General features: G+C 38.8%; 1 protein-coding gene and 1 long non-coding RNA gene across 8 annotated transcripts in view; one reads left to right on the top strand and one right to left on the bottom strand.

Annotated features, from left to right (window-relative positions):
- The window catches only part of LOC125169598 (uncharacterized), a 120,917-nt gene that overhangs the window by 47,507 nt on the left and 51,379 nt on the right, over positions 1–22,031 (bottom strand). For all 5 annotated transcript variants that reach the window (XR_007153732.1, XR_007153733.1, XR_007153736.1 and 2 more), the window contains 2 exons: positions 18,682–18,787; positions 16,709–16,787 (listed from right to left, as the gene is read on the bottom strand). This is a non-coding gene — a long non-coding RNA (uncharacterized LOC125169598). The remainder of the gene's footprint in view (positions 1–16,708; positions 16,788–18,681; positions 18,788–22,031) is intronic.
- Positions 1–22,031, top strand: part of CB4H12orf56 (chromosome B4 C12orf56 homolog) — a 113,114-nt gene that overhangs the window by 43,233 nt on the left and 47,850 nt on the right. For all 3 annotated transcript variants that reach the window (XM_047865070.1, XM_047865068.1, XM_047865069.1), the window contains exons 4-6: positions 6,123–6,531; positions 11,230–11,300; positions 16,786–16,930. In XM_047865070.1, the coding sequence (XP_047721026.1) occupies positions 6,123–6,531; positions 11,230–11,300; positions 16,786–16,930 (625 nt within the window). The remainder of the gene's footprint in view (positions 1–6,122; positions 6,532–11,229; positions 11,301–16,785; positions 16,931–22,031) is intronic.

The raw sequence follows: 22,031 nt of genomic DNA, 5'->3' as shown, positions 1-22,031 counted from the left end.
ACCTCAAGCTTTTTCCACCGCAGGGCCTTTACACTTTATTTCCCCTCTTAACACTGTTTTTCCTGTGGCTCACTCTTTCTCATCCTTCAGGTCTTAGCTTGAATGTCCACATCTCAACAAGGTCTTGCCTGATCACCTGTCTGAAGTATATTACCCTCCATGGGGTGCCTGGGTGGGTCAGTTGGTTAAGCTTCCGACTCTTGGTTTCGGCTTGGGTCATGATCTCAGGATTTGTGAGTTCAAGCCCTGCATCAGGCTCTGCACTGACAGGATGGAACCTGCTTGGGATTCTGTATCTCTCTGCCCTTCCCCTGTTCTCTCTCTCTCTCAAAAATAAACAAACATAAAAAATGAGGTATACTACCCTCCAACAGATGCACACAGGTTTATCAGAGTACTCCCTTTGTTTCATAGCACTTTTATAAACAATTACCTATCAATTGTTTATTGTCTGTCCTCCCACTAGAATGTGAGCCTCATGAGGACAGGGACCTAGGTATTCTTGCACACTGTATATTTCCAGTGCTTGGCCTAGTGTGTGGCATATAGTAGCTGCTTAATATTTGTTGAATGATTAATCGTGTTCTTTACGACCTAGCCTGCCTTGCATTATATAGGCTTGGGGAAGCATGATCTCATCTAAATCCATGTAATAACAAAGCATATTTTGAAGGGGTTGATGCATTGCCCTAAGTGCTGTGACTTTAATTAGTTCTGGGAGGAGGGATCTCTCTGCTGTCTCATGGTACTAAGTGAAATTCCTAACATGACTTTCATAACTAGAAATACTGAGGGAAAGGCAATGCCACTGATAGCCACCCACATGCTCTCGGACTCAATATTCTTCATTCCACACTTTGGCATACGAATGCCCCAGTTTTTCTACACCACTCTGATAGTCTCATTATTTTCCTCGAATTTAGAAAAATAGGTTTCTTTCCTTTTCTTTCTTTCTTTCTTTCTTTCTTTCTTTCTTTCTTTCCTTCTTTCCTTTCTTTCTAAGTTTATTTGTTTTGAGAGAGGGGCGGGAGAGAGGCAGAGAGGGAGAGAGAGAATCCCAAGCAGGCTCTACACTGCCAGTGGAGAGCCTGAGGTGGGGCTCAACTCGCAAACTGAGATCCTGACAAAAGAAGCTTCTAATTAATGTTTGCAGTAGTTGTCTTAGTTTATTGTGGGGGTCGGAACTCTATTAGAAGTAACAGAAATCCAGCTTAGGTTAAAAGGGGATTTTATTGGAATAACTGGGACCACTCATATAGTTCAACACTCATTCAACAGATGTATATAGAAATAGACATAAATACAGAGACAAATGTAGATTTGTCTACCTACCACTCTAATCTGGCATGCTTTAATTACTGGGCTCTGTATTCAATTTTAATTATTATTATTATTTTTTATAAAGGTTTTCACTTTTTAAAACAATGTTTATGTATTTTTGAGAGAGTGCAAGCGGGAGAGGGTCAGAGAGAGAGGGGGACAGAAGATCCAAAGCGGGCTCCACGCTGACAATGGCAAACCCGATGTGGGGCTCAAACTCATGAATAGTTAAATCATGACCTGAGCTGAAGTCAGATGCTCAACCGAATGAGCCACCCAGGTGCCCCTTCACTTTTTTTTTTTAAAGTTATTTATTTTGAGAGAGAGTGGGGCGGGGGGAGGCACAGAGAGAGAGAGGAAGAGAGAGAATCTTAAGCAGGCTCCACGATGTCAGTGCAGAGCCCCATGTGGGGCTCAGTCTCGTGAACGGTGCGATCATGACCTGAGCCAAAACAAGAGCTGGACACTTAACCTACTGAGCCACTCAGGTGCCCCTGTATTCAATTTTAGATGTTCAGTAGTGAGCAAAGTCAGCAAAGGTCAGAAGCCAAACAGCAGAATGTAGGAATGGTTTGAGATTGAGGCACAGCTGGAACTGGGGACTTGAGTGGGCACAGAACTTTGTATCGTCTGATGTAGGTGGATTAGCCTCAGTTTTTTCTCACTGAATACCATGTCTTTTGAGGCACAATAAACAAAGTTATTAAATTCACATTTTGCCTGTCTTAAATTCACATGTCACAGCTCCCATCACCAGATAAAGGCTAACTCACACACCTTCTTGCATAAAATTTAAAAATCCTGGGAAGGTCGCTGATGCCTAGCTTGAATAAATGACTCACTGATGAAAAATGGCCACCACAGCCAAGAGGTCAGTCTTTAAAAGCACAACAGCTTCTGTGTGCTCCATGTGTGGAGGGAAGGAGTAGTTTCCAAATACAGGGGCTGAGGAGGGAGCTAGGTCTGCTATCCATCCCATAGTTTTCTAGCACTATCATCTCCATGATTAAGCACAGGAGTCAAAAGCATAAACAAAGAGCAGGCTGGGATAAAAAACAGTAATTAGAGGACTAAAGAATGTTATCATGTGCAGAGCTTTGAAACACCTCTGAGGTGTAAAGTTTTAGGCCTAATTATGAGAAGCTGCAGGTCATAAGAAGGATGCAGTTACCTTGGGACATCAGACTTACATAAGTATGATTGCTTTTTAGGGCAATAGTAAACAACAGGTGTTTTAACACCTAAGGGATGGAAAACAGATTAGTGATCTCTGATAATGAGATTCAGTATTTAGGTTTCTCTGTCTTTAGTGTAGCTCTTCATTAGTGGATAGTTCCGTGTTCTCATATGCATTTTACAGGAGAAAACCCAAGGAGATATTTCAAGTAGAAACAGAGTACTGTGACCTACTTAAGAGTTCCCTAAAGCTGCAGGGGGGAAAAAAAGACTGCATATTGCTTGCGAGTGTAAAGAAACAGAGAGGAAGGCTGAGATCAATAGAACACTTTTACAGTGCCAGCTCAGAGGAAGATTTATATAAATTTAATTGAGTTCACCTTGAATAATCCATGAGGAAAAAGAAATTGTGCCAATGCTTAGCCCTCAGATTAGGTCTGCTTTGCCCATACCCCCTAGGGTGGATTCTGATCTGAATTTACATCTATCTATAGCTTCTACTGATATTTGGCTATTGGAAATTTAAAAGGAGAGTTTCTAACCACAGTCCATGGCAAGCGAAAGGATGAGCTTTTGGAGAAACTGATCTGTTTAATAAACAGAAGTAGAGGGGCACCTGGGTGGCTCAGTCGGATAAGTGTCCAACTTCGACTCAGGTCATGAGCTCATGGTTTTTGAGTTTGAGCCCCACATCGGGCACAGAACCTGAAGCCTGCTTCGGATTCTGTGTCTCCTTCTCTCTCTGCCCCTCCCCCACTTGTGTTCTGTTTGTCTCTCAAAAATAAATAAATGTAAAAAAAGAAGTAGACCTGACAATCCAATGAAATGAGAATGTGCTATGCCACTAGCAAAACAGAACAGGGGATAAAACCCAAGAACATGAACCTTATATTTTTCTCTAAGAAGCAACACTTCTTGATAGAAAATAGAGAAAGGGAGTTGTGCAATTTCTCTCTGTCTAGCACATAAACGTGCAAGTTCTGCAGCTACACTGGACCTCAAATCTGGACTGTGCCTTCGGTGATTTAACCTTCCCAGACTTCACTCCTCATGAGTAGGATGGAGCTCCTGATAGTACCCTGCTATCAGGGATGATATGTGAGGTCTAAATCATGTACTTGTAAAGTGCTTAAACTGTGTGTGACGCTTAGCCCTTATTAAGACTTAGCTCTTTTGTTATTGCTAATTACCAGTATGTCAGCCACTGAGCAATAATTTATTCAGCATTCTCAGAATGCTTGATCAAGCTTTGGGACAGAATAGCTTTCTTCTTTCCAACTGTCACTAATAACACTACTATATGTATGTATGTATGTAGTTTGGGGTGGGGTGGGGGAGAAGGGCAGAGGGGCAGAGGGGCAGAGGAAGAGAGAACCTTAAGCAGGCTCCATGCTCAGTGCAGAGCCCATGATCCTGGAATCATGACCTGAGCTGAAATCAAGAGTTGGACACTTAACTGACTGAGCCACCAAGGCACCCCAATGCTACTGTATTTAAAAAATAAAAATGCTGTTGTACAATAATTTGGCACAAGGTACCATCTTAGTAGTTTTCTAAGAATTTCTTGCACAGTAGGTTGTTATAATTCTATTGGAGGACCAGTCCCTTGTCTATGTAAATATACTATATGGGTAAGTATATGAATCCAGAACGTTTAGAAACTCAAGAGAAAGGATTTGATCAAGGCCTCCAGAAATAAGGGTTTTTATAAGTCTTTATGTCTTCATCATTCTCAAAATTGGCTCTGAAAACATTAAATAGATATATTCTTGTGCACATAATTTGCTCACAGCTTATCATTATTAACAAAGATTCATTGCTCAATTACACATTTATAAAAACATAAAGATCCATTTATTGAGCATTGGGGTGGAATCAATATTCATTCTTCTCCCCCATCACTCTCTTCCTCTTCCTTTTCCCTCCTCCTTTATGGACTTGTCTGAAAACTTCCCTGGGATAGATACTCAGGGGCAGAATTGCTTTGTTCATTCTATATATGAATTTGCTTGTTGGTTTTATTTATCTTTTTTCTTTTTTTTTTTTTTAGAGCATGTGAGTAGGGGAGAAGGGCAGAGAGAGAGAGAGAGAGAGAGAGAGAGAGAGAGAGAGAGAGAAAGAAAATCTCAAGCAGGCTCCATGCTCAGCACGGACCCAACACGGAGCTGGATCCCATGACCCTGGGATCATGGCCTGAGCTGAAATTAAGAGTCAGATGCTCAACTGACTGAGCCACCCAGGCACCCCTATTTTTTTAAGGGTTTTATTTTTAAGCCTAAGGGTTTGGCAAGGGGTGGCTGTTTAAGTGGGATGGAACTTGGATGAATAAATTGGAATGACCACTTTATATGGGTGTGTGCACATGTACCTGCAACACTGAGCTGTGGGCTGGAACTCAACACAGTTCATAATCTTGTACAGATAATAAATGAATTTTATACCTATTTAAAGTTAATTTAAGGACTAATAAAAACAAAGTGGCTTTCCACTTTCATGAAGGTTCCAATCTAATAAGGGAGACAATATATTTTAGCATAAAATGATAAACCAGTAATTCAAGGCCATATAGGGTAATATTAATAGCTAAGCACCTACTGAGTGTTTCCAGTGTTACAAACACATTGCGTGTATTTTCTTATTTGATCCTCACAAAAAATTTTTGAGATTGGTGCTATTATAGGTTCCTATTTTAAAATTGGGACATTGAAGCTTAGGTCAACCCAAGTCACATTATCCCTGAGGGGCAGAGCCACGATCAGAACTTAGATCTCATCATATCCTACAACTTCTTAGCCTCTACCACTTGCTTCCTCATGCAGCAGAGTAGAGGGATGGTCATGGTAAGGTGGAGAATGGGCACGGTGAGGGTGGAACTCAGGATTGATTCTGAAAAATGTGCTGACACTATTGGAATGACACTGGAAAAATCAGAGTATTAGCAAGACGTGAATCAGAAAAAAAAAAAAAAAACTTAAGAAATCTCACTTCAAAAAAAAAAAAAAAGAAATCTCACTTAATATCTCCATGTGAATAATTTTTTCTTCATAGGATCCACCAGAATTGCCCAATGAAAGAAGAGTCAGGTTTCAAAAGCAGAATGAAAAGTTCTTACATTGGAAATGTTGGGGTCTGGCGAAGGACAGGCACAATACTTTAGATATAGAAAGTGCTTCTTTAAATGACATTGGGTACAGTTTTTTATTTCTGAAAGCAGAAAAGTATAATGAAGTATACCCTACCTCCACTAGGCCAATGGGTAAGCAAGTGAGGTTAAATCACTCCCTTCTCTTAATAAGCATTCCTTTTGGGGCACCTAGGTGGCTCATTTGGCTGAGCGTAATCTTGATTTCAACTCAGATCATGATCCCAGGGTCATGGGATGAAGCCTTGTGTTGAGCTCCATGCTGAGCATGGAGCCTGCCTAAAATTCTCTCTCTCCCTCTGCCCCTCTCCCTTCCTCTCTCTCTCTTTCTAAAATTAAAAAAAAAAAAAAAAGTATTCCTTTTATGTGAAAATATTTACTTACTTTCAAAGTCTTAAACTGCTGCAATTGGGCCACCAGATTCCCTTTGTCCCTTACTGTTAAGTTCTGAATATTATGTTTACCGCTACATTCTACCTGACAGGTACCACCAAGAGGTCAGCACACCATCCACAGACTCAACCTTCTGTCTTCCTTCAGACCTCAAGGAGCCATCTCTTCATGGCCAAAGTGCCTTTCGACCCTTACCCACCCCCTCCAGGAGGAGCTGTCAATCCACATCAGCTACGGGAAAGGTTGTCACCTTGCCATCTTGCACAACCAACACGAAAGAACCCAAGGCACTGTCAGATCACAACGGTTCTCTAAGTGAAGTCCCTTTAAAGGGCAATGGGAACGGAAATGAGTTTTACTCAGGAAATTCCTCCCTGGCTTCCCCTTTACAGAGCAACCCAAACCTAGAGAAAAAGGCATTGGAACTTCATTTGTACATTATTTCTACAACCTCATCGATATTTCTGCACTTAAAAAGTTCGTGGACCAATTATATTATAGTAAGTGTCCTCATAAGGTAACTTTGGCTGGAGTAATTTTTAAAGCCAACATGCCTTTCCTGCTTTCCAAAATTTAGCTTTGGAATTTAATAACATTATGAAAGACAAACACACTGGACAATTAAGGACATGATTCTGTTCAGGCTATTGCAAGATGGAAAATGCTTATTAATGAGTGTCTTAAAGAAACAGGGATGGACCAGGGGTTTTACAGAGGCAGGTAAACAAGGGAGTCTCCTGGCAATCATGGAGAAGGATGGACAAGGTCTTATCTTGGAATATTTGTGAGCAGGGTGGTCTTTTTCAGTTAGCTGGGATGTTTTCTCAACCATTGCTGCTTTTAGAGAGCACAGAGCTCAGATAAAGTTCAACACTGTCAATATGTCTCTGTATTTCTTAGCTGAGCTATTGAAAAGAGGTTAATCAGGGTCATTGTCATAGGAGCAGATAATTTTGGAGTGATTTCCTCCAAAATAAGGTACTTAGAATTTTACCTTATTTTAGAAATGAGGAAAATGAATATTTTAGGTGACTTACTCAAGATTATATAGTAGGTTTAGGGACAGAGTCAGAACTCTCATGTGTAATCTTTGTATTACACAAGGGTCAGTTTAAAAATAAGTAATTTATTACAGGAATAACATGATCCTTTTCAGTTATCTTCAGTGATATATAATTTTTACTATTGACCTTATAACACAATAATATTAAAAAATATGACAGGCTCTTTTCATTCAGAAGAAGCTAAGGAAGCAAGGGGTTTGATAAATGGCTAAAAACTGGAAGACTGCAGAACAGCTCAAGTTTTTTCTCATAGCATGGTTCAGAATGGTCAATTTTTAAATTACATGTTAAATGCTCAAAATTTCTCCTTAAATTCTTACTTTTATTATTTTTTTAATATTTTATTTTTAAACAATTTCTATACCCAATGTGGGGCTTCAACTTACAACCCTGAGATCAAGAGTCACATGCTCCAGCAACTGAGTCAGCCAGGCGCTCCTAAATTTTTAAACAGCTTTCTCCAAATTAAGAATTTAAACAAATCTTAAATAGAGGGGGAAACTCTGATCTATTAATAGGAGGCCACATATGTTCTAACAGAAAAACCAAATTTTGATCTATCTAAATGTTTCAAAATGACCATTTATGTTTCCCTGAATTGACTAACTCCGGGTTTTAGTACTCCTTTTTAATTCTGCAGCAGAGACATGATTGGGGCAAGTCAGACAGGCAAACTCATAGCCCTTCTGATAGTAAAAGCAGAAACAATAATGGACATGTATTAACAGGTAGGATCTGCTTTGATGCTTTCATATATTAATTCATTTAATCTGCATACAACCCTAGGAGGTAGAACTGTTATTCTCATTCCATAGATGATGAAATTAAGGCACTGAGAAATTAAATGATGTATGCAAGTTTGCACAATTACTGTGGAGCCAAGATTTAATTTTTTTTCTATGACCATTGAAATAAATGTCAGTGGAAGGGGGTTACCTTTGAGTTGGTAGATGCTATCATTAAAAAAAAAATTTTTTTTGATATTTATTTATTTTTGAGGGGCAGAGAGACAGGGAGACACAGAATCCGAAGCAGGCTCCAGGCTCTGAGCTGTCAGCACAAAGTCCTATGCAGGTGGGAATGCAAGCTGGTGCAGCCACTCTGGAAAACAGCATGGAGGTTCCTCAAAAAACTAAAAATAGAACTACCCTATGACCCAGCAATTGCACTACTAGGCATTTATCCACAGGATACAGGTGTGCTGTTTCGAAGGGACACATGCACCCCAATGATTATAGCAGCACTGTCAATAATAGCCAAAGTATGGAAAGAGCCCAAATGTCCATTGATGGATGAATGGATCCATGATGGATGAATTTATGAATGGATAAAGAAGATGATTACTCGGCAATCAAAAAGAATGAAATCTCACCATGTGCAACTACGTGGATGGACTAGAGGGTATTATGCTAAGTGAAATTAGTCAGAGAAAGAAAATGTCATATGACTTCACTCATAGGAGGACTTTAATATATAAAACAGATGAACACAAGGGAAGGGAAGCAAAAATAATATAAAAACAGGGAGGGGGACAAAACAGAAGAGACTCATAAATATGGAGAACAAACTGAGGGTTACTGGAGGGGTTTTGGGAGGGGGGATGGGCTAAATGGGTAAGGGGCACTAAGGAATCTACTCCTGAAATCACTGTTGCACTATGTGCTAACTAACTTGGATATAAATTAAAAACAAAATACAAAATAAAACTAAAAACAAAAAAACAAAGTCCTATGCAGGGCTCAAACTGACAAACGGTGAGATTATGACCTAAGCTGAAGTTGAATGCTTAACCGACTAAGCCACCCAGGTGCCCCTAATAGATGCTATTATTAAAAATGTTCCATCCCTTAGGGTGCCTGGGTGGCTCAGTTGGTTGGGCGTTTGACTTTTGACTTTGGCTCAGGTCATGATCTTGCAGTTTGTGGATTCGAGCCCACTGTCGGGCTTTGCATTGACAGTGTGAAGCCTGCTTGGGATTTTCTCTCTTCCTCTCTCTCTGCCCCTCCCCTGCTTGCGTGCACTCTCTCTCTCAAATAAATACACTTAACATTAAAAAAATAATGTTCTATCTCTTGAAAGATGGAAAATGGGCAAGCAAATATTTCATACATATGATGAATCAGGTTAGCATTCATTCTAGTAAAAATAAGACATTAATTCAATATAAATATTTAGAAAGTTATGACTTTTGTGACACTGTTTCTTTCATCATGTTATTCTTGGTGACAATTCTATAAGTTTTAGGAAATTAAAAAACAATAATCTCCTAAATCAGTCAGACGTATCTTGGCTAACTGATCTCTTGTGCTTTGAGATCTAGAATGATTATTCACATTGAGGTAGGGAAATGCTACTGGGAAAAAGGAATGGACATGTTAACTCTCTCTGTATTTTCGGGGAAAATAAACCTAAACTATCCAGTGAGAAATTAGCACTCATTCTGATTTTAAGGGTTTCCAAAGAGCCAAGTCTCCTTCAGTGATCCATTTTATCTGTAACTTTCACCAAAAATAATTACATCTGAGTTCTTTAGCATCTCAAATTCTACAGAAACAATACATGGCAATTCTTTGCCATTTACATGTTGTGAAGATAGGTGCTAGAAAGCTAAATAACTAAGGAATATCCCCAAATTAAAATTCTAGATTTAAAGTAACCATTAACATTTAGAGAGGAAAAAAAGACAGCTTTTTTTTCCCCTTAACTTAAAACAATGACAAAAGTAGTTAAGAACAGGGGTGTCTGGCTGGCTCAGTTGGTAGAACATTTGACTCTTGTTCTCAGGGTCCTGAGTTTGAACCCCACACTGAGTATAGAGATTTCTTTAAAAAAACAAAAGTAGTGGGGCGCCTGGGTGGCTCATTGGTTAAGCGTCTGACTCTTTGATTTCAGCTCAGGTCATGGTTCAGCTCCTTTGCTCATGCTCTCTCTCTCAAAAATAAAAATAAATAAACATTTTTTAAAAATAAATAAAAAACAAAAGTAGTGAGAAAAAGCACATACTTCCCCCACCCACTCACCATCCTGCTCTGATATTAAGGAATAAGAAAGGGGTAAGTTTGTTTGGAGTTGTAAATCAGCAACGTTTCAGAAATTCTTTCGGACCTGTTAAGCCTTAACATAAAATAAAAGATTATTTAGAGGACTTGCTGAACACTACATACCAACTTATTTTCAAGACCCAGAATGAATGGAAAATGGCAACACTAAAGATTTGAGGGAAAAAAATAACCCTATTAATAGGGGAATAGTTAAGAAAACTATTGTATAATCTATGCTATGAAATACTAGGTAATCATTAAAAAGATTGAAGTAAACCTATATATACAGAAATGGAAAACTGTCTACCATATATTAAGTGAAAAAAAAGTTCCAGATTAACATATGTGATGTAATTTAGCCAGTACTAAATATATATTGTAAAAAGATATCATCTAATATGTATAAGATGTATGTCTTTTGTTAAGTTTATTTACTTTGGGAGAGAAAGAGGGTGCATGTGTGTTTGAATGCACACTAGTGCAGGAGGGGCAGAGAGAGAGGGAGGGAGAGAGAATTCCAAGCAGGCTCTGCGCTGTCTGCCTCAGAGCCTGCCTCCGGGCTCGATCCCACGAACCTTGAGATCATGACCTGAGCTGAGATCAAGAGTCAGACGCTTAATGAACCGAGCCACCCAGGCGCCCCTATAGACGTATGTTATAATTAGTATGTTTTTATATACCTGAAAGGATATAAACCAAACTGATAATAATATAGTAAGGTACTTTGTTGTCACTGTTGTTTTTAATTTCAGTATAATTAGCATACAGTGTTATATTAGTATCAAGTATATAGTAAGGTACTTTGACTAGTGGGATGGGAGGATTAGGGAGAGACATGGAACTTTTATCTTTTGTTTATGCATTTTTGTACTGTTTGATTTTGATAGATAATTTCATTTTATAATGAGCAAGTATCATGTTTAAAATTATTAAAAACTATATAAGGAAACAAATACTCTGGTATTATTTACATAAACAAATCACGTACTATAGCATGGATTAAGGAATAGATATACAATATTGACTAAAAGTAGGAGAAATTGATTTTCAGTAAACAAAGATTCTAACTATTCCCACTTTTTTCCTCTTTTAGAAAGCTACTCTTTTACAAGATCCCCTACGTGCTGGTGAGCTCAGTCCTATCGGAAGTCAAAAGCCATATAGGTAAGGAGTGATGATATGCTAGAGTTGCGTGGGGGACTCTTCCCTCATCTCTGCCTCTCGTAACTCCAGGTGTTGATGACCAACACATTTATACCTCTACTTCAACTCTCTGCCCTGAATTTTAGGTCTGCAAACATAATTGCCCACTGGCCATCACCTCTTGTAGGTCTTACAAGAACTTTAAAGTCAGTATATTTGAAACAGAACTCAGCATCTTCCTTCTGGGACCGGACCTTCCTCTTGTGTTCCCTAACACAGGGCCTGATGTTGTTATCCCCAGATCACCTAAGCCAGAGTCCCGGAAGTCATCCTTATCTTCTCTTTCCCCTACACCACCCCCCCACACACCCAGCCATTCACCACATGATTTATTGCTTTTCTCTAATATATCTGGATAACATCTACTTCTTTGACTGTCACATACTCAGCCCAATTACCTTTGTTCTGAGCTCCTACAGTATTTTCCTAACTGGCTTCTGCCTTCACTCTCTAAACCATTCTCCATAACAACAAAGAAATCTTTCGGAAGCACAAATCTGATCATGTAACTCCCTCCCTTAAAGTCTTTGAATGGCTCTCCATTGCCTTTAGAAAAAGGTCTAAACTTTACAGCAGCTTATAAAGATCTTTCTGATGTGTCTTTTCGTCTTTCCATCTTCAACTGTTGTGTCCCCTCAACTCCTGCCCTAACCTCCTGATCCAAATGATCTCACAGTCCTCAGAAAGCTCCGTGGTTTTTTTGTTTGTTTGTTTTTTCCTCTATCCTGGAAGCCTACTCTCTATTCTTCTTCTCCTTCATGAATAACTTCAACTCATCAAGACTTAGCTTGCTATCCCTTTCTCTAAAAATCATTTCTCAGAACTATATTAGGAGGGGCCCCTCTAGAACATTCTGTGCTTACCATCTTTTAGGACTCAACAGCCTATCTTATGATTGCTTATTTGATTATGTGCTGCCCTATTATGTACTATGCCCCTTAAGGGCCAAGACTGTACCTTGGTCATTGGCACACAGTAGGCTGCCTTTATGGAATGAATGAATAAATTGTTAAAACAATTAAACATGAATCTGATTTAAAGTGTGGGTATATTAGCTTTCAAAAGGAATGCGGTCCTGACACATGTGGCAAGATGGATGAACCTTGAAGAAATTATGCTAAGAGAAAGAATCCACACATAAAAGGACAAATATTGTATGATTCCACTTACTTATAGGAGGCATTGAGAATAGGCAAATTCATAGAAACAGAAAATAAAAGAGAGGTTACTAGGAGCTGAGGGGAGAGGGATGGGGACCTACTGTTCATTAGTACAGAGTTTCTGTTTGGGAAAATGAAGAAGTTCTGGAAATGGGTAGTAGTGATGGTTACACAACACTGTGAATGCACTTAATTTGTATACCTAAAAATGGTTACGATGGTAAATTTTATGTTATATATATTTTATTTCAGTGTTAAAACAGGTAAGGTGTGTGTATACGTGTTTAAGGGAATAGATAAAACAGACTGGCAAAATGTTAAAAATTATTGAATCTAGGTGATAGATGGGGTTTCTTATACAATTTTATCGATTTTTGTGTATGTTTAAAAATTTCTATAATAAAAGTTTTAAGAAGGCTTAAGAAACATAATAAGCAAATATAACAAGTATCTTATTTATCTTGATTTCAACAAACCAAAAATAAAAGACATTTTTTAAATAAGTTTTTTAGTTTATTTATTTTGAGAGATAGAGAACAAGGGAGGGACAGAGAGAGAGAGAGAGAGAGAGAGAGAGAGACAGAATCCCAAGCAGGCTCTGCACTGCCAGCACGGAGCCCACCATGGGGCTTGAAACCATGACTGTGAGACCATGACCTGAGCCAAAATCAAGAGTCCGACGCTTAACTGACTGAGCCACCCAGGCGCCCCTAAAAAGACATTTTTAAGACAATGGAGGTCATCTGAATGTGGACTGGGTATTAGCCCATAGCAAAGAATTATTGATAATTTTGACAGATGTGACAATGATGATTTTGTAAGAAAATGTTTATTTTGAAGTATGTTCTGAGGTATGTAGGGGTAAAGTAAGGATGTTTGTGATTTAGTTTTTAAAAGATGGTAATACAGACAGCTTAGAATTTCTATCTGTTTTCATATGTTTACTGCAAAAAAGTATCAGTTTTAATTTTAGTGCTTTATTTAAAGTGGTTTTAAAACTAACTGGATAATAAAATAGGCTTTATCTCTCTGTATATGTGTGGCTTGAAATTTATCCTTGAAGGCCAGAAAGAGAGTTGAGTTCTACCACTCTCTTGACTCATGAAAAGCATATTTCTTACAAAGTTAATTCCCGAAGGCAACACATTTAAAATGCAGTGATTTAAAATGCACTATGAAGAATGTGGTCTATGTACAAGATATATAAGACAGGTCTCTGCCTGCAAGGCACCTTCAGTTTAAAAGGAGTAAACATTCTTTGGGTTTCAAATTAGAACTCTGTCACAAATGTGAGTCCTGTAACATCATGGGTGTATAGGGACCATTGTGAACATATACACAGTGCTTCTGAGATAATGTATGAAAAGCCTTTTCCAGCTGTAAATCATTATAAAAATGTATTATTTATGTAGAATATCCCCTCCAAAAATGAAAACATATGGGAAAAATAGAGCTTATCATTAGATCAAGAATCCTTCTTGCTACATTATTTGAGTGAGTTTATATTTTCTAGCTGATGAAAATATAGAATATCTGTTAAAATTAATGTAACATTTCCCCTTATTCCTAAATTGAATAATGGAGTCTTCTGGCGCTAGACTTTTTATTATTTAAATTAGCCAAGTAAATTTTATCATCATCTATGTAAAAACAAATATTCTGGGCAGAGAAACTGTGATTATATCAATGTCTCTACAGAAATATAGACTCCTGAATCTAACTTGTATTTATGATGTATATGAGACCTCAATTTACATATGAATTGATTTTTAGTATGAAGAGATTAGTGTGCTTTTTCTTATGAAAAAAAAATTTTTTGTAAGTTTGGTATTTCAGTCTATTATCATAGGTGCCAAAGGAAAAAAAAAAAACTGTCCCTATGTGAATCTCAGCAAATTGTTGACTAATGGGAAAAATAGGAAAGTCAATTGGAAAGTAATTCTGCTGGTATGCTTTCTGAGCTTGTGGTTTTCTAAGCTCACTTGTTTGTGAAAACTACATTTCTGCTGTTTTTGGAGTTCTCAGAGAACAGAGGGATTTTATAGTATTTTTTAAATGAAATGGGATTGTAGTTAGAAGTGGATGCATAGGGAAGTGGGATCTCAAAGCTCGTTCGTATTTTATTTACAAACTATTTATTAAATATTTACCATGTGCTAAGCACATGTAGTAACCGAAGTATCAAAATGATGAGGTAGGTATTATCATCATCCCTATTTTACAGATGGGAAACTGAGGCACACAGAGAGTAGGTAACTTGCCCATGGTAATTACTCAGGTGAAGAGAGGCAGATCTATAATCTGAACCCCATATTTATAATCATGTTCTTCTGCCTCTGACTTCTATCCCTGAATTCTTGATCATTTCTCTTGCAGACTCTCCACTGGAAAAGAGACTGTTTTTCAGGAAGTCTTCCTGTTTTTGTTACTAAGAGAGGCTCAGTGATTGGATAGAAGAGAAAATCATAGTGTCTTTAAATAGAAGGGGAGGTAGTAGGCAAGAGCCAAGATTCCGTGCAGTAGTATTGGGATAAATGGCTGGTATTAAGGTTGGAGTAGGTGGTAAAAATATTTTTACTTTGGGGTTCCTGGGTGGCTGGGTCAGTTAAGCATCCAAATTCAGCTCAGGTCATGATCTCGCAGTTCATGGGTTGGAGCCCCACGTCGGGCTCTGTGCTGACAGCTCAGAGCCTGAAGCCTGCTTCGGATTCTGTGTCTCCCCCTCTATCTGCCCCTCCCCTGCTTGCGCTCTGTTTCTCTCTGTCTCTCAACAAGTGACTAAAAATGTTAAAAAAGATTTTTAAAAAATATTTTGACTTCAAGTCAGAAATTTTAGGAAGTTTCCACTGACCTACACAGAATATGAAACATCTCTTCTACTACTACTTTGCACCCTGCTCTTCTGAATCACTAGTTGTATGAACTTGGACAGGCTACTTAACCTTTCTAACATCCCATAAATGTAACAGTAATTCCCAGCCGTACCCCCTTCGTGGGACTGCATGAGATAGTCCATGAAAAGTGCCCAGGACAAGTACACGATCACGACAATGGGGCAAAAGATATATAATATATATAATATATATTAATTATATTATATAATTAAATATAATTATATTATATAATTAAATAAATATAATTATATTATACAATTAAATATGATTATATTAATATATATTAATATATAATACATATAACACATATGTATATAACACACATATATAACATATAACATATACAATACACATTATATATTATAAATAATACATATGTATAATATGTAACATATATAATATGTATATGTGTGTTATGTATAATATATATATGTGTGTTATATATATATGGTATATATGTTATATATATATACCATATATAATATATAAGACGTGTGGGAAAAGTGCTATAGGAGAGGGTCCTCATTCATGCTGGAATTAGGGAAGGCTTTAAGGGGGAGGCGTTACTCTCTTCAGCAAAGCCAGCTTTTCCTGAAGTATCGAATGTACGCAGGTCAGTGACAAGAGATGAATGCATGTGGTACTCTGACATGGCAGGAAACAACTTTGAATTCCACAGTGGAACAGTGGTTGCTTTTCCAACTAGTCCAGTCTTATTAGGGAGAACCTCTGGGCTTGGTGACCAAAGCGGGAGCTCTCTGAGACATGTTCATCTGCCTTTTTGTCAGAGAGAGAGCAGGCCTCAGGCTGGGAATGTGGCGCATCAATGTAGAATCTGTGTTGCTTCCCTGATGTTTTTACAGTTACCTGCTATTTATGGCACATGACACTGGTTCTCCTTGTAAAGTAGTGATACAAAGTTTTCTTTGTGAATAATCTCTCTCTCTCTCTCTCTCTCTCTCTCTCTCCACACACACACACACACACACACACACACACACACAGACACACACACAAAGGGAGTTGATTTAAAGAAAAAATATTAAGCAAATAATACTCCATTTGGCTCAGGCAGTAAGGTAGATGGTATGTAGCAAACTGCAAGCTAGACTATGAAAGAGAGACAGAAGTTTCCTAGGGACACTGAGAGCATTGCTGACGTGGATACAGCTTGAGTAAAGGGGCACGGGCAAAAGTATGCCTGGAGAGTTATGAATAGCTCAATCTGGGGAAAGCAAGGTCCATTACTAATGAGTAATAAAACTAGAAGCACAAAACTATATTAAAATTCCATTAGAAACAAAGTTTTACAAACCTGTCAATAATTGTTGATATTCTTCAACTGCCGTTTACCATTTTTTACATGGAAATTTTTTTCTTATGTTTCTGTAGATCTGAGGAGAAAATTAAGCACTTCGGTCAACTTAAATCTGAACTTTTCCTTAAAGACAATACGTTGAGGAAGATAGTTTGTCTAATTACAGAACTTAAAGTAGCAGCCCAGAAAAACTTCATTCTGAAAAGGCTTTTCTGGAAAGTAGGTGTTTTGTTTTATTTTTAATCTTTGAAACTTGTTCCAGCTATTTATCGAATGCAGGATATTTGAGCATGTAGTAAAATACAAATAAATGTTGTCTTGTATTCGGAGGCTGTATTTTAAAATGTTGATGGAAATTTAATGCAATCATGACTCAGTATTTGAAATCTTGTGACGTAATCGATAATGTATATGTGTGTGTCGGAGGAGAGACGGGGAAGGAGAATGGTAGCAAAAAGTACCTTATGTGGGTTGGTTTGGCAACCACATGTATATGTGTGTGTTGGAGGGGGAGCTTCTGGAATGCAAGATGTATGGGTACAGAGAGTGAGATGAGAAAGTAGATTTTAAGAAGTTTTACCTTCAGGTAACCCTACAATATAAGTACAATTAAAACAAATTACTTGTGAACGTAGGACTTTTTTAAAAAGGTGACACTTGGGGAGTCAAATCAACCTAGCTCTCACTCAGCAAGTTACAGACTTACTCTGTAAGACTTACGCACTTTCACTTCAGTTTCATGGGCAGGTATTCAGAAGCCCTGGCGAGTACTGATATGGTGCTAAAGAGGGGGTGAGCCCTGCCTCGGGTTGAGCTCCTCTTGATGGCTATATGTTGTATCCTAATTCTGGCCAGTGGTTTCAGAGTTGCCAACATTTTATTGAGCAGCTGTAAAGTGCACAGCTCCCCAGCCATACAAGACAGTCCTGGTCTTAGATTCGAAGGGCTTCACATGTAGGACGACCAACCACCCAGGTTTGCCCACACTTGGGTGACCAACTGTCACAGCTTGCCTAGGACTGAAGAAGTTCCCAGGATATGGGACTTTGAGTGCAAAAGCTAGGATAGTCCCAAGCAAACTGAAATGGTTAATTACCCTAATTAGAGGGTGTATCAGCTGCATAGAATATTATGTCAAATGTTCCCCAACACTGAGACAGGCAACAATGATACTGTGCTACGTAAATGCTTGAACTGGATACACCCTGTTAGGAATATAACATCCGGGTCTTGACTCCAAAACTAAAGAGGATTGTAGAGAATATAGGGACAGGCATCGAAATGACCACACAAGGTGACTATGAACATGGAAATGGAGTTAATGTGAAAAGGCTAAGGAAACTGATATTATATCACACCCACGTATAACTCTCCAGTCCATCCCACACGTGGTATTAGTTTAATCTGTAACTCTGATTTTGTGTCCTTGCGCACTCAAAAACTTCTTGTGGCTCTCCCTTCGAAGTACAAACACGTTGGCTTTAGCATTTAAGGCTCTCCACTAAGGACTTCTGTCACAGACTCCAAATTTGGACAGGCATGCCTCATGCAAGGTGGGTTTTCAGGAAGGGCCAACATCTATATAGGGCAGGCACTGGGCAAACAAACCCAGCTGTAGATGCTCCCAGGGAAGGCACAGAGCACCGGCGGAGAGAGTGACCTCTACACAGAGAGTGTGCAAAAGAGATCAGGGCATTCCAGCACATGCGTAGGTTATACCCAAATGTCTGCAAAAACATTTGACACCAGGAAGATCTGCTTGTTTAGGGTCTGGCAATAGAGTCTTCATGGAATGAGGTAGGGGAGGTGGCAAGGATATAAAGATTGTCCAGAGTAAACCTAGCAGCTGGGAGAGGACTAGCCAAGGACTTCACACTGGGCTCACAGATGTCCACTTAGATAAACCAGACACAATCAGGGGACTGGATTTAAAGCAGATGTCTAGGTAGGAGAACTGAGGTACCACTTACAGGTTACACTAGCAAGAAGGGTGTTGATGTTGAATATCAGAGCGTTGGCCTCGAGGCTTCTTAAGCATGTCCAATCTTCCAATGTGCCTGATGCAGATGGCCTTGGCTGTGGAGCCAAAGAAAGATACAAAGAAAGAGAATGAGGCTGGGCCTAACCCACTCAACCCCACACTTCCTTGCTTTCATCTCTTTCCTCTAAAAGCTCCAGCCTCGTGGGGTGACTTGAACACCTTGTCCTTCCAGCCCCTCCTCGTTTCCCCTGCTGTTATCTCTAGGCTACTCTTTCTTCCATTTTCTCCTGTTAAAATCCTACCCATCCATTCTTCAAGGCTCAGCTCAAATGCCGTTCTTCTGCCTTTCCTGTCATCCTCTATGGGGAACTTTGGAACCCTCCTCTTTCTCATCTGTTTTGGCAGTCCTGTACCATAGAACTTTCTTTGATGTTCTTTAATCTATGCTGTTCAATAAAGTAGCCACTAGCCACAATGAATGTGGCCAGTGACTAGGGAAGTGAAATTTAAAAGAATGTTTATTTATTTTCAAGAAGGGGGGGATTGTGAGTGGGGGAGGGGCAAAGGGGGGGGGGGAAATCCGAAGCAGGCTCCATATTGTTAGTGCAAAGCCTGACGCAGGGTTTGAACTCACGAACTGTAAGATCATGACCTGAACTGAAATCAAGAGTTGGATACTTAACCGACTGAGCCACCCAGGCGCCCCACCATTTTAATCGATTTAAATTTAAGTAGTGCCATGTGACCAGTGGCTACTGTGTTGGACAATGCAGTTCTATGGTATCTCAGCACCTTCTAACAATTCAACAAATATTTATTACATGCCTGCTCTAGGCCAGGAATGGGAATAGGCATTAGAAATGTGAGCATGAGTAAGACACAGTTCCTACCCTCAAGAATTAGCTCAGAAAGTCTCCTTTTTACTACAGTTTTTGGCAAATTTTTAAATTTACCCTTGTATGCTATAAGCTTCTTCAGGACAGGCATGTGTCTTACTCATCATCTTCGTATTCACCCTAAGGTCTAACGTGTGCCATGTGTATACCAGGTCCCATAATCAATTCGTATTGAACTGAAAGTTTATTGTCTTGTGAAAAATTAACCTGATCAAAAATCTAGGAATAAAGCATTCATGTTCTGTTGCTTAACTGAAAATACTGCAGGGGCGCCCGGGTGGCTTAGTTAAGTGCTCAACTCTTGATCTCGGCTCGGGTCATGATCTCACAGTTGGTGAGTTTGGACCCTGCACTGGGCTCTGTGCTGACAGCGCAGAGCCTGCTTGGGATTCTCTGTCTCCCTCTCTGTCTGTCTCTATCTCTCTCTCAAAAATAAACAGATACACATTAAAAAAAAAAGAAAATACTGCAGCCCTTCTTTAATGTAATGTCCTTAGATGGATTAAAATAGGTCTTCTAACTCAGTTGTCAAAAATGAGAGGCCAAAATGAAGAGAGAGGGAAATAAGTTATATGGGCAGTCTCCCTATTTGTGGTCTCCCCACACTTAGTGGGGTATCTCGTTCTCCTCCCCACCATGCTTCCAAGACCTGGTAGCCTTATGTTCTCTCTAATCCACAACCACAATCTTACATTCATTTATACAAAGTTAACATATATAACTAATAAAAGTCAACATTTTTATCTTCTTTTAGGAGCTTTTTTCTTTAAAGTTATTATGGCTTTAAGCTTAAGCAGTGGTTTTGCAACTTTGTGCTGGGCTCCCTGGTGAACATAAGGTTGTGTGAAACTTCCTCAGGAACCCACACTGGCGTGGGGAGATTAGAGGCATCTCGAACTTTTGGTTCCTGAGTAAGATGATAAAAAAATCATACATATAATAGTTTCATATAAATAAAATTTTACAAATATATATAATTTTATATAAATATATTATGTACTATAAATACACACACACACACACACACACACACACACACACACACACAATGTCCCCTTTTGAAATCAACTGTATGGGGTATAATTTTCTTTAAGGTAATCTTTTTTTTTTAAACAATTTTCTTACAAGTAAATTTTAAATTATGAGAACATTTTTTCATAGGTCGACTAAATTGTAAGTTTTAGGATTATGGACACCATGTTTGTTTGTCTGCTTTCCTCAAGATATTATCTCATTACCTAGTACAGTTCCTGCTACATAACTGATAATCCGTAGTTATGTGTTTAATCAATGAATGAGTGAATGAAAGAATTCTCTGTTCATGTTCCTTCCTAACCCTTTATTTTTTCTCCATGAAGTTTTTTTTTTTCTCAACATTATTTTTTATTGTGGTAACATACAGATAAACATAGAATTTGCCATCTTAACCATTAAAAGAAAAAAAATTTAATGTTCATTTTTGAGAGAGAGAGAGGGAGAGAGCACAAGCAGGGGAGGGGCAGAGAGGAGACACAGAATCTGAAGCAGGCTTTAGACTCAGCTATCAGCAAAGAGCCCGATGCGGGGCTCGAACCCACGAACCGTGAGATCATGACCTGAGCTGAAGTCAGATGCTTAATGGACTGAGCCACTCAGGTGTCCCTATCTTAGCCATTTTTAAATGTATGGTCCAGTGATTTTAGGTAGGTTCTGTATACTGTTGGAGCCTCTCCAGAACTCTTTTCATCTTGCAAAACTGAAACTATACTCATCAAACAATAACTCCTCATTCCCCCACTTCACACAGCCTCTGGCAATACCATTCTTCTTTCTACTTCTATGAATTTAACTTCTCTGAATATTTCATGTAAGTGGAACCATCCAGTATTTGTCTTTTTGTGACTGGCTTATTTTACTTATCATGTCTTCTAGGATCATCAATGTTGTAGCATATGTCAGAATTTGCTTCTTTTTAAGGCTGAGTAATATTCCATTTATGTATATAACACATTTTGCTTATCCATTCTCCATTGATGGATACTTGGGTTGCTTCCATGTTTAAGCTACTGTGAACATTACCATTATGAATATGGGTGTGTAAATACCTCTTTGAGACTCTTTCAGTTCTTTTGGGAGTATACCCATTAGTGGGATTGCTGAATCATATGGTAATTCTATTTCTTTCTCTTTTAAAAGATGTTTTTATTTATTTTTGAGGGAGAGAGAGACAGAGCACGAGCTGGAGAGGGGCAGAGAGAGAGGCAGACACAGAATCCGAAGCAGGCCCCAGGCTCTGAGCTGTCAGCACAGAGGCCAATGTGGGGCTTGAACTCACGGAGTGTGAGATCATGACCTGAGCCGAAGTCAGATGCTTAACCGACTGAGCCACCCAGAAGCCCCTACACATACTATCTTATTTCAGCCCCATCAGGTGACATTAACTCCATCTTAGACATAACCTGAG

This window comes from Prionailurus viverrinus, chromosome B4 (assembly GCF_022837055.1).
Source record: "Prionailurus viverrinus isolate Anna chromosome B4, UM_Priviv_1.0, whole genome shotgun sequence".
Taxonomy (NCBI): Eukaryota; Metazoa; Chordata; class Mammalia; order Carnivora; family Felidae; genus Prionailurus; species Prionailurus viverrinus.
This window is presented reverse-complemented; position numbering and strand designations above follow the sequence as displayed.